This window comes from Pipistrellus hanaki (genome assembly GCF_964339955.1).
Source record: "Pipistrellus hanaki genome assembly, chromosome: 12".
Taxonomy (NCBI): domain Eukaryota; kingdom Metazoa; phylum Chordata; class Mammalia; order Chiroptera; family Vespertilionidae; genus Pipistrellus; species Pipistrellus hanaki.
The window spans coordinates 58,520,829-58,533,944 of record NC_140514.1 but is presented as its reverse complement, the minus strand read 5'-3'; the positions used below and the strand labels follow the sequence as shown (position 1 = coordinate 58,533,944).

At 49.5% G+C, this 13,116-nt stretch overlaps 1 protein-coding gene across 1 annotated transcript in view; it reads left to right on the top strand.

Annotated features, from left to right (window-relative positions):
• The window catches only part of RFX8 (regulatory factor X8), a gene marked incomplete at both ends in the record, with an annotated part of 56,578 nt that overhangs the window by 17,377 nt on the left and 26,085 nt on the right, over positions 1-13,116 (top strand). Inside the window, 4 exon segments of the mRNA XM_084900988.1 lie at positions 520-583; positions 5,725-5,838; positions 6,663-6,813; positions 8,966-9,019. Of these exon segments, the coding sequence (XP_084757114.1) occupies positions 520-583; positions 5,725-5,838; positions 6,663-6,813; positions 8,966-9,019 (383 nt within the window).

Below are 13,116 nucleotides of genomic sequence, written 5' to 3'. Positions count from 1 at the left end.
AAATGTACCATACCACATGGGTAAAACTGAGTTTGTTCTCCATGACATTTACATGTCTCCAGTATAATATATGAATCTAAGAGGCATGGTGAAATGGAACTTACATTCTCATTTTTCTTGTTCTGTGAAGACATTCTGCTATATCCATCAATTCAGAGGATATCACTGTTTCTGAATTGATCATTTTAAACACCATGTCAGAAAGTATAAGACTTCATGTTCGTAATATTTTTTCTTTTCTCATAAGAGTGAGCTCTACCTATAATGACATAATATCTTCCTTCTGTAGTGAATAAACCTTTAATATTAATATGTAGTTCTCCTAGTTTTATAAATTGATTATTTTTTTTATAAATGAAATTAGGAGATATTCACTAGTTTTGGATATAAACTTCAAGAATGGTTTTTAAATAAAAGTTATTCCCCATATAAATTACCTCACTGAAAAGAAACTTTATTCCTATGCTCATAAATAAGTGTCTTACTAAAAATATTACTCTGTTATTTGTTCTGTCACAGTGGAGATGTCATTGCCTTTGAAGAATCTACTAACTATGGCAATATTATCCAACAAGATGGAACAGTAAGTTCTGAATAAAATAGATTTACTATAATAGACCCAGAAATATTCAGTAATTTCTTAATTAGATACAACTATTTTCCTGTGTGTAATGTTCTTATGTGTAGTCCTAACCACTCACCAATTTGACTGGATTATTGAGCATGCACTGTGTGTCACACATTATATGGGGACAGATGAGGTCCTGTCTTCAAGGACCATACTGTGTGGCTGCCCATCAGCTGTTTAATATGTTTCTTTCACTATAATTAAAAGGTGGTAATTTTGTGAGTGTTAAATCTGTGTTGATGTGCTTCTATATTACAATGATAGCTCTTTAAATTGGGACACCAGAGCTATTAGTAGCTATGACATCACAAGTTGAATTTCACTTTAGTTGTCCAAAACAATGTGATAGCTCTCTGATGTTATCTTGTTGACAATTATCATTGAATGGACTACCTTTAGAAAACATATTCTGTGACTAGTGCTCTTCAGAGCTAATTGAGATATGAAAGAAAACAAAACACACATACAAAAAAAAAAACCCCTACAAAAACTATACTCTCTATATTTGAATAGAATAAAGTTTTGGATACTTCTGGTCAAGATAGCAGCATAGGTAAATGTGGTACTCAAATTCCTCCACAACCACATCAAAATTACAACTAATTTATAAAACAAACACCATTCAGAACCACTTGAAATATAGCTGAATGGAAGTTCTACAACTGGGATTTAAAGAAGTCACACTGAGACTGCATTGACTTCTACATGGAAGCTCCTCTGCTGTAGGCTCAGCCAGTCCTCACAGCCAATTGGCCTGAGGGTCAATCCCTTTCAGTGATGCCAACAGCAATCAACTATAATAAGACTGTGCACACAGTCCACACAGGAGCACAACTGCAGTCCCCAGCTACCATGACTGGGGAGGCTGTACCACTAGGCCCTGCAGGACATCTCTTACACAAGGAGACTACCAAGTCAGGGAAATGTAGCAGCTTTATCTAATACATAGAAATAAACACAGGAAAGCAACCAAAGTGCAGAGACAAATAAACTAGTTCCAAAGGAAAGAACAGGAGAAATCTTCAGAAAAATAACTAAATAACATCCTTATAACTATTCTGTGAACAGAGGAGGCAAGCAAACTATGAGATAGAGTTCACAAGAATAGTTATAAGGATGTTCAAAAAACTTAGTGAGAACTTTAATAGCATGAAAAAGAACGTAGAAACCACAAAAAAGAACCAGACAGAAATGAAGGACATACTAATGGAAATAAAGAATAATTTACCAGGAATCAAAAGTAGAATAGATGATGCTAAAAATCAAATAAGTCATCTGGATTATAAAAAACAACAACAAAAAGACAAAACAAAAAAAACAGAAAAAACTAAGATGGCAGCATAGGTAAACAAATGCCTGTACTCACTGCCTCCCACATGCAAATAAAAAGTACAACTATAATACAGAACAACCATCAATAAGAACTGTCTGAAATCTGGTGAAAGGAATTCTACAACTAGAGAATAAGAAAGCACATTGATACTGGTAGAAGGGGAGGAGGCACTGAACAGGCTGTTTAGCACCCACGTGCATTGTTGTTTTTTTAATTGGGAAAGATATCTGCAAGGCCTCCCATGAGAATCAGAGAATCCCAGCCTTACACCAGATCCACAGCCCAGGGTTTCAGAGCTGGGAAGAGAAGTCCCCACAACTTTGAGCTGGTAAAAACCAGCAAAGATTGTGGCTGAGTGACATGGAGACTGCTGTAGTCCCAGGTGTTCCTCTTAAAGGGCCCACACATGAACTTACACAGCCTTTCTTCCTCTGAGCTATGGTGCTGGGCAGTGGCTTTGGGGCAATCCATGGACATTTGAGGAGGAGCTATACTCCCTGGAATTGGGGCATAAATTCAGGGGCAGCTTTGTCCCAGACAGGGTGCTCTGGGGGGTCATTGTTCCTGTACTGGGACCTCCTCCACTGTAGAGCTCACTGGCAGCCATTTCTGAGTTTCCATCAGAGTGGCCCACACTGTTCACTGCACCCTGGTGATTTCCTGAGATCTTTCCCCATAAAATTTGCAACCCCACCCAAGCTGTTGGCAGCTGCTTTTACATATGAATGGCATGTCCTGGCTCTGGTTTCATAGTTTGCTAAAATATCTCAAACAAGCTGCAGCTGGTGACAGCATGCCCCAAACCTATCAATAAAAGGCCCCAAATCCAGAACTAGCACCAGCCTGCCTTGCTTCACAGCTGGGCCTCACTTTGGCACTTCCTAGCCCAATAGAAGTATCAACTATTTACAGCTCCTGCCAGGTGGCACCAGTTAGTGGCTGACTTTGTACCTCCTGGGAAGCCCTAGAGCCAGTGCACCTGGTGAATAGCATCAGACCATATCAGATTACAACTCTATGCATCCACAAATGACACTGAAGTGGAAGACTCATTGAGCACCAAAGCCCCACTGAAGCAAGTCCTCCTCCATAGGGGTGTCCCCTGCATAGCAGCTCTCCCACAGCTGGTCTTCACAGCCACTTGGCCTGGAGGTCAATTCCTCCCAGATACACCAGTAGCAATCAAGGGTCAACAAAAGCCTGCATACAGCCCACACAGATTTTTAGTTGGGGAGCTGAGATAGACATGAAATAACTGTGTACAATAGGCAGTGCAAGCCATCAGTTGGTTGAGAATTCCAAAGTGGGAGGGAGGAAAAGATGTGGTGGGCTTTCCTGTAAAAAGTAGCCTGTGTTCATTTCTCATTGCTGCTGTAATAAATTAGCACAAATTTGGTGGCTTAAAACAACACAAACTTATTATCTTACAGTTCTACAGGTCACAAGTCCAACACAGTTTCTCCTCTTGTTTAAGCTAAGATCACAGGGTTCACAGGGCTGTGTTCATTCTGGGGGACTTAGCAGAGAACCCATTACTTGACTTTTCCAGCTTTGGGTTGTCCTATTCCTTGGCTTGTGGCTCTTCCCAAGTCTTTAAAGTTAGCAAAGGCAGGCTGAGTCCTTCTCCATGCTGCCCTCTCTATGATTCTCTGCACCTGGAAAAGATTATTTGCTTTTAAGGACCCTTTTGATTACATTAAGGGTCATCTGGATGATCCAGGATAAGCTCCCCATCTCAAGGTCCTTAGCCTTAATCACAAAGTCCCTTTTGCCAGGTAGGGTTCCAGGGATTAGGATATAGACATCTTTTGGGGCCAATTCTGCTTGCCACATTGCCCTTGAGCTGGATCTTTCTTTAGGAGACATTTATCTTAAGGGTATAACTTGCATTTGTGCTGAGATGTCTGTGGAAAGTGAGGAGCCAGAGGTGAGAATGTTGGTGAGCAGGAGACTATGGGTGAGGTCCAGATGGTGGATGGCTTGTCAATGCCAGGCTGAGTAATTTGGATTTCGCTCAAGAGACTGTAGGAAACCAGCGAGGCATTTTCAGAAGGAGAGTGACAGGACGCATTAACTTTGGGAGTGATAATTCTGGAAGTAGTGTCTTCAAGGATGCCGGAGGAATAAAGACATTGAGGAGAATTGATGGAGTAACTCAGGGGAGGCAGATGGTACTGAGAGGGATGAGCCGTGACAGGAAGGAAGTCTCCCCCATTAAATCTCTAGGGGTTGCCACCTGGAAGGTGTGCACTGAAGGCTGGTGGAATAATTGAATGCCTACTTCTAATAATATTTCTTGGATCTGTTGAAAATTCCAAATTGCATTTAATACACCTACAGAATCTACAATAAATACAATTTCTCACTTTTTCCTTTTTTTAATGCTGAATGACCTCCAGAATGAGAATCCCTCTGGTTCTTACCTGAATGCCTTCTCCTGCAGAATTCAAACTTGAGTTCTGTACCATACCTTTTTAGATTTCTGATTGTTTATGTTGTGAAGAATAGCTTTCAGCTCATGATTTAAACATTTTTTTTCTGCAATACCAGTTGTTTTCACAGGAAAAGGACTGAGGGAATTGACTTCAGAAACACATAAATTTACTTTTATTATTGTATTTTGTAATAGCTTACTTTTATATTATCCTTATAATAGCTTCTTAAATTATTAATACTACAATACTGTATTTTCAGATAACTTCTTCAGACCAGGTGAAACTATGATGCATTTGCCATGTTCCAATGTAGAGATTTAAGCAGAGTTGGAAAAAGAACAGTCTGCCTAGAGCTGATATTCTCAACTTGAGTATATATGTGGCTCATTGGGGAGTCTACCGTTTTTCCCGGCGTATAAGACGACCCCCCTAATTTTACAGTTAAAACATAGGTTTAGGCCTATATTCGCTGTATAAGACTACCGCCCCCCACTTCCGAGGCAACACCAGTTCTTTAGTGTGTAAGAGAATTAGCAAAGATGAGACCGTGGCTGCTATCTCATTCAAACCCACTAACTCTGAAAGGACCTGCTTCAAACTTAGTCACCTGAGAAGAAAAGGATTAATATATCCTGCTCCTCCCATTACTGTGTTTTTGTTGACTGTCTATGAGTCTTCTCTAGAATTCATGCACCTGACAGCAGGAGTTCCTCAGCAGGCGGCTCGGAAGTTGGCCCTAACTTCCTTGACTGAGGTCCCTGGTCGGTCTGTGTCAGGGCTGCGGTGCCCTCACACACTTGAACCTGAAGAAATCACTAGTAGTCAAGAGTATTAACTGGCAGCTCAGGCTGGCCAATCATGGGATCTGAAAAGTCAACACGGTGGAAACTAAAGAAGAGGAAGGAAGCTGCCATCTCCTCCGTGAAGAAGGTTCCTGTGTAGACAGACTCCAGGCCTCTTTTGCCCGGACAATCCTAGATGAACTATAATTCGGTGTCAAGGAGGACGCCTCTCTGGTTTGTACCAATATCCTCTCTCAGAGCTGAGACGCACTGAAGGCCAATCACCAATGAACATTTATGCTAAACTCTGGTTTGTGCCCTCTGGCCATTTCTTCATCCTACTGTAACCATCTTTCCTTCCAGAAAACTCCCGTGAAAGTATGTTCCACGTTATTCCATCCACTTGGAAAAGCTGATCGGTTAGGCTTTACACTAATTGGAATGAAATTCATCCCGTTATCACCTGGGGCTGGTTAAGTATATATGGGGCTGGTCTCGCCAGGCACAAAGTGAGGTTTTGGAGATCTGTTCCATTCCTTACTTCAGGCGCAGGACTTGCTCACTTCCTTCTGGAAAGCTCTGCCACGGGATACAGTGGTGCTCATGGCGTTGCCGGAGGTGTGCCAGCTCTGTAAATGCTATGACATACAGATGTACAAGGTAGGAAGACGCTGGGCTTGTGGCTGTACAAAGCCTGCGGTGGGCCACAGCCTCCTCTCCGTAGTTCCCGGCTTCAGGCCTCTGAGGAGCGAACAGTGCTCAGCTTTTCTTTTGGATTCAGTGACAGTCTGAGTTGCCTCATGTAAAGAAAAAGCCAGTGTATATGGTAACCTATGGCTTCAGTGACCAGGGAACTTCAGACCAAGTCAAAATATTTTATCTCTGGACTGATTATTGTAATTTGGAGGTCAGTTATATTTTCACTACAGTTTCTGTGGTGAAAATATGTTGTTGTTTTTTAAGCTAGTCATGAGCCTCTTTCTTTTTTAATCTTCACCTGAGGATATGTTTTTATTAATTTTTAGAGAGAGAGAGAGAAACATCAATGTGAGAAACATTGATCGGTTGCCTCCCATATACACCCCAGCTGGGGATGGACCCACAACCCTTTGGTGTATGGGACAATGCTCCAACCAACCGAACCACCTGGCTGGGGCTACTTTTTACTTTCTGGGAAACAGTTTTGTGCTTCTAAGTTTTTTACACAAAGGATGAAAGCCAGCACTGGATTCAGCCATGAAAACACTCTAGTCTGACCCATCTAGTATGGCCTGTGCAGTGTTTCTTAAAATTTTGGATCAGTTATCAGTATTTTAAGCTCTTTGAAAAAATTCAGATTCTGCTCCCGCACAGTGAGCTGGGCGAGGGCTGCGTGGCGGCCCCTCGGACAGGGGGTCTCCTCTCCGGGTCTGTGCCTCGGGCCTCAGCCCGCTTGTGCCTGGAGGACGCCTGCACTGCCGCACGCTGTCTCCACTCCGCTGCAGGGAATTGAGGATGTCCTCCTCAGTGACTTTCTGGAAGACGTTTCTATTCAGCACCTGAAGTCTGTCCAGCTATTTAGTAAGACATTTAAGCTGTGGCTACTTGATGCTTTGGATGGTTTTCCAGCCCTCTTACAGATCTCCAAACTCAGAGGTAGGTCTCAGTGGGAAAAGTAGATTCTGTGAGAGTAAATTCAAAATCTTTGAGATGGGGCAGGACTCTCAGCTATGCAATGCTCCCCCTCTCCCTCTCCCATCTACACCCCGCGCGCCCCTCCGTTCAGACCTTCCGGATTGCATTTTAGTGCCAGTGTGTATTCCTGTGCTGACCCACTCACACCCTTTTACCAGTTCCCCTAATGAATAATAGCATGGAATTCGGACAGGGCAAGGGGCTGGAGGTGTGGAGAAGCTGCCTGCCTGTCACAGCGAGGGGGGGGAGGGGGGAGTGGGGGAGAGAGAACCTGGCTGCTGCCTCCAGCAGCCGCAGCACACCTTCCCTGTGTTGGCACTTGGGCAACCGCAATCCTCACCTTGGTCCCTCGGGCAGGGCTGGCTGGGGCTCAGGCCCACATCCTCCCACCTCTCTGTGCTTCGTGACCTCTCGGAGAGGCTTCAGAGAGCATAGATTCTCCCTAGAGCACCCCCTATCCCTAAGTTCCTCACACGATGGACCACCAAGGCATTCACAGCTTTGAGGTCTCCTCTCCCTGCTGACTTTCTAGAATACTCTCTTTCTGTCTGGCTGCCAGGTATGGTCTCTGGTAACCTTCCACCAGGCTGCCTGTCTGTTCAAGGCCAGCCTCGGCTCCCTTTAAACACTAGCACACGCCTGCTGTGTGGGTGCCATGTTTATGGTCCTGGAAACAGCCACGTCCCCCTCCTGTGACCCTTTTCCATCTTTGCCTAGAGTTCTCTCCATCTCCAAACTCAGAGGTAGGTCTCAGTGGGAAAAGTAGATTCTGAGAGAGTAGATTCAAAATCTTTGAGATGGGGCAGGACTCTCAGCAGGACTCTGGCCTGTCCCCGCCCAGTCCTATAGTTCCTGGGCCACCTCGGGCCATGCCATCACCCGCCCCCCCAGTTACTGCACTCCTCTTTCTAACTCTGCACATTGTGTGCTGGCCTCTCAGGGGCCACAGAAAAGGACCGTGTCTAATGGTTACCCACCAGGCCTGCACCTGGCTGTGTTCAGCACTCACACTGGCAACCTTAATCCCAGGCTGACCCACTTGGAAACTTTCACCTGGCCAAGCTGGTGCCAGCCTCAAGGCAGCAGGTGGGGCGCTGAGGAGAGAAGTGCAGTCTTGCTGTGAAAGGCAAAAGAAGCCTGCTCCTTTCCTGGGGCCACGTGACCACATACCTAACTCCCCTCGGTGCCACTCCTCCCTCCTCTCCCCCACTCAGAACTTCCCAGTGAGTTCACCATCCTGCCTCCAACTCAGTCACCTCCTCTCTGGACCCAATGATTATTCTAAAACAGCGATTTGACCAATGAAATGCCTTCCATAGGCCCCGCCCCCTGAAGGGTCCACTGTTTCACACTCACTGGGCAAAGTCAGTCAGTGCTTGGCCTCTGGTCCCCATTCCCCAAGAAAGCCTGCTGGTGCTCTCCAGCAGCACAAGACTGGCCCTCCCCAGCAAGGCCTTTCCTGGGGGACTACCTCTCCCACCCCATTCCCGGGTAACTCCAACTTACCTGTTCAAACCCTGCTGAGTGTCACCTTCTAAGTGAATTCATCTCTGATGCCATCCTCAGACAAGGCCACCCCGCCCCTCGCCCCTCACCCCTCACCGTCTTCCTCTCTGCCCGCAGAGTGCCAGGGAGCAGGTCACTGCATATCCGGCGACCCATCTTCAGAGGCTCAGCCCCTGAGGGTGGAAGCTGCCCTCCTCTCATCCAACAACTCAGCCAACAGCTGGCCAGCACCTCAGGGCAAACACTGAATAAGTTAAGAGGGGAGCATGCTCCTCTCTGTTTGTATCCTTTGCTTTCCTTTGGCTGTTTTCTGAGGTGCCCTGTGGAAATGAGAAAGTTTGGGGACTCGGGGTTTCCAGGCAAAAATCCTGAACTCCTTTAAGCAGGGTGACAGATGCTGGGATGACATGATATTTCTGGGGTGGATGGGGAGCATTTTAGTCACGTCGCCCTGCCAAGACCTCCCAGCCTTTGGGAGAGAGCCCGGGCGCAGGGGAGCCAGGCTGCGTGGAGGCGTCCCTGGGAGGGAGGCAGCCCTGTATCCCCGCTGTCCTACAGGGAACCTGGCGCTGCAGTATCAGTAATGGTCATGTATTGTTCTTAGCAGAAGTTACCGTGTTTGTCAAAAGACTAAGAAGAAAGACAAACCAACATGGCAAAGGTAGGGTCCTGCCAGCCAGGCAGGAGGGCACAGAGCGGCTTTCTGCAGTGAACGCTGCAAGTCTGTCCACGGCACGGGTGCTCCCTCCACCCAGAGGGCAGACCGGAGGGCCTTCTGGCCCCTGACTGGCAGGCCTGCTGGGCCACAGAAGCCCCGGCTCGCCGCCCCTCCTCAGAGGGCCCCTCACCAGCTCTCTGCCCGGGCAGAGAGCACCCTTCCTTTCTCCTCTGCAAGATGAGGGGACTCTAGGGGTGTGAGGACAACCTACAGGCCCTAAAATGTAGGGGACTGGATTGTTCCCATTGGACAGAAGCAGGCACGGGGAGACCGGGGGAGGGGTCGACCCGGCAGCGGTCTGGGTGATGGGCCCTGTGGCAGAGCCTGGGATGCGGATGGAGCCCCTTCTCCTGCACGTGGCCCGTGGGCATGGTGTGTCCTGGCTGCCAGGCGCCTGGGCTCCCACCTCCTCTCCTGAGTGATGATGTTGCGTGGTGTTAGAGGGAGGTGAGGAGAAGGCTACCGATGCTGGAAGTGGGCCTCAGGAATCTGCTGGAAACCCTATGGGTGCCATCAGGACAGAGCCAAGGATGGCCACTTGGTCTCAGCTCAGGGTGCTCAGCTGGGCCTCTGGATCACTGTCTCCAGTCCTGAACCACTGGGCTGCTGACGGCTCTGCAGCAGCACCTTCACTGGCCAACTCGGGTCCATCTTATACTGCCTGTTACCTGCGGAGATTTACTGCATGCCCGCAAGCACCCTTCCTTTCTCCTCTGCAAGATGAGGGGAATCTAGGGGTGTGAGGACAACCTACAGGCCCTAAAATGTAGGGGACTGGATTGTTCCCATTGGACAGCTGTGGAAACCAGCTCCCAGGGTCTAAATGCATTGAGACTGGAGAGGAGAGAAGGGAGAAGAGGAAAGGAGAGGAGAGGAGAGCAGGGATAGGAGAGGAGGGAGAAGGGAGGAGAGCAGGGAGAGGGGAGGAGAGCAAGGAGAAGAGAGGAGAACAGGGAGAGGAGAGGAGAGCAGGGAGAGAAGGGGAGAGGAGGGAGAGTGGAGGAGAGCAGGGAGAGGAGAGGAGAGGAGAGGAGGGAGGGGGAGGAGAGCAGAGTGAGGAGAGGAGTGCAGGGTGAGGAGAGGAGAGAAGAAAGAGGGGAGGAGAGCAGGGAGAGGAGAGTGGGGTGAGGAGAGAAGAGGAGAGGGGAGGAGAGGAGAAGGATGGGAGGAGAGCTGGGAGAGGAGAGCAGGGTGAGGTGAGGGAAGGAGAGCAGGGAGAGGAGAGGAGAGCACTAAGAGGAGAGGAGTGCAGGAAAAGGGGAGGAGTGCAGAGTGAGGAGAGGGGAAGAGAGCAGGGAGAAGGGAGGAGAGGAGAGCAGGGAGAGGAGAGCAGGGAGAGGGGAGGAGAACATGGAGAGGAAAGGAGAGCAGGGTGAGGGGAGGGAAGGAGAGCAGGGAGAGGAGAGGGGGAGAGGGAAGGAGAGCAGGGAGAGGAGAGCAGGGTGAGGCAAGAAGAGGAGAGGGGAGGAGAAGAGAAGGATGGGAGGAGAGCAGGGAGAGGAGAGCATGGTGAGGTGATGAAGGAGAGCAGGGAGAAGAGAGGGGAGGAGAGCAGGGAGAGGAGGGGGAGGGGAGGAGAGCAGGGAGAGAAGAGGAGGTGGAGGGGAGAGGAGAGGAGAGGAGGTGGAGGGGAGAGGAGAGGAGAGGAGGGGGAGGGGAGAGGAGGAGAGCAGGGAGGGGAGAGGAGGGCAGGGGGAGGGAAGAAGAGGAGAGGGGCGGAAAGCAGGGAGAGGAGAGGAGAGGAGAGCAGGGAGAGGAGAGGAGAGCACTAAGAGGAGAGGAGTGCAGGAAAAGGGGAGGAGTGCAGAGTGAGGAGAGGGGAAGAGAGCAGGGAGAAGGGAGGAGAGGAGAGCAGAGCAGGGAGAAGGGAGAACATGGAGAGGAAAGGAGAGCAGGGTGAGGGGAGGGAAGGAGAGCAGGGAGAGGAGAGGAGGGGGAGGGGAGAGGAGAGGAGAGGAGGGAGAGGGGAGGAGAGGAGGGGAAGGGGAGCAGGAAGAGGAGAGAAGAGGAGGGAGAGAGGAGGAGAGCAGGGAGGGGAGAGGAGGGCAGGGGGAGGGAAGAAGAGGAGAGGGGAGGAAAGCAGGGAGAGGAGAGGAGAGCAGGGAGAGGAGAGCAGGGAGAGTGGAGGAGAGCAGGGAGCGGAGAGGAGAGGAGAGCAGTGAGAGGAAAGTATGGAGAGGAGAGGAGAGCCAGGAGAGGTGCGGAGATCAGGGAGAGGAAGAGTTCAGAGTCCTCAGAGCCTTAACCATGAGGAGTAGCACTCTAAGTGCTATTTTTCAGAAAAGCAGCTAGAGGATATGTGAATTGGAGCCTTTTCGCTGTCACTGAGGATTCTAATTTAGTTCACTTAATTTTATTTTCAATAACAATACCTCTTGCTGATTGGGATGGGGGCCTAGGGAAGTGAAATGACAGGATCCAGTGAAGTTTGCTTCAGTTCTGCTTAGACCATGAGGACGCTATTGGAGAACAACAGATGAGTCAGCCTCCTGAAGTCGGACCTGCAGGGCATCCCTGCGGTTTCCACAAAAGCCCTGGCCTGTCACCGGAGCAGCAGGGGTGGCCCAGAGAGCGTGGCCGTGAAATGTGGCGTTCTGCCCCCTCTGTGGACCGTGCGGAGATGGGGCCGCAGAGCCTGCGCTCAGTCAGCAGTTTCTCTGGAGAGGAGAGGAGAAACACAGGCCCGGCATTGCTGTGTAATTCATCTCCCCTGCAGGGGCAGGGAATGCCCCAGAGTGCTCTTCGAGGCCGGCCCCAGAGTCGGTGCTGGCACGTGTTTGCTGAGTGAATACATGAGCGGATGAGCAGTGCTGCTAGTCCAGACTGTTTCTGGAAATCACCCTGGAGCGTCATTCGGGGGGAAGGTCGCTCAGACTGGTACCGTACACGCCTCTGCTCTCTGGTCTGAATGGGCTGCATCAGCTCTGCCCGGCGGGTTCTGTGCACAGCCGTTAGGGTCACTTAATGCGCACCATGTGCCTTCACTGTATCGCACTGCTTTTATTATCTGATAATTGTAATTATTTTTCAACAAAAACATTTCTTCCACAAAGAGCTCTGCGAGCTGCTGACAGTCGTCCTGGAGGAGCCTGGACCAGAGAAGGGGCTCTCCCCACTGCCCCCCAGGGGCTGGGGGGCACTGGGAGCTGCAGGGCCCTGTGCCCATTCCCCAGCCTCCAGGCCCGTCTCTGTCTCTAGGCCTTTTTCGGAGGGCGCTGCAGGACGCTGTGGGCACTCCGCTCCCTCTTCTGCCCTTTGCAGATACCCTGCCCGATGCCATGGAAGGTCTAGCAGCTTCTTCCCAGTGGGCGGAACCTCACCGTGCATGCAGCCCTGCATAAGCTGCCTCCCTCCCTGCGCGCCCTCAGGGCTCAGTGCTGTCTTTCTCATCTTTGTCCACCAGCACATGGCTGCTCTTCAGCATTGCATGAGCTGATGGACAGGGATTCAGCAAGGGTGCAGAGCACAGCTTCTCCTGTCCTCTTTGACCTTGACATAGGGCTGACTTTGGTCGGTTGTACCAGTTAGTGAAACACTGAAATAGGCCCATGCCTGTTGGTGAGCAGCCTCTGCTCACGCACCCCAGCCTCCGCTCCCTCGATCATCCCCAGCCTCCGCTCCCTCGATCATCTCCCTGCTCTGTCACTATCCCAAATCCTAGCTCCTCCCTAGGGATCCCTCTATGGACCACACCAGTAACCAAATGGTGAACACCAGTGGTTAGAGATCAGCCCACGCACTGAGGGGTCATGAGTTTCATTCTGGTCAAGGGCATGTGCCTCAGTTGTAGGTTTGATCCCTAGCCCTGGTTGGGGCATGTGTGGGAGATAACCAATAGATGTGTCTCTCTCACATTGATGTTTCTTTCTATCTCTCCCTTTCCAATCCACTCTCTCTCTAAAAATAAATAAATAAATAAACAAACAAACAAATAAATAAATAAAGTGAGCACCTAAGCCAGCAGCTGTGAAGCTGTTGAGAGCAGGGCTGACTGTAGGAACTCAAAGGGCCCCCTCTTGGGCACTGGCTCCCCCCAAAAT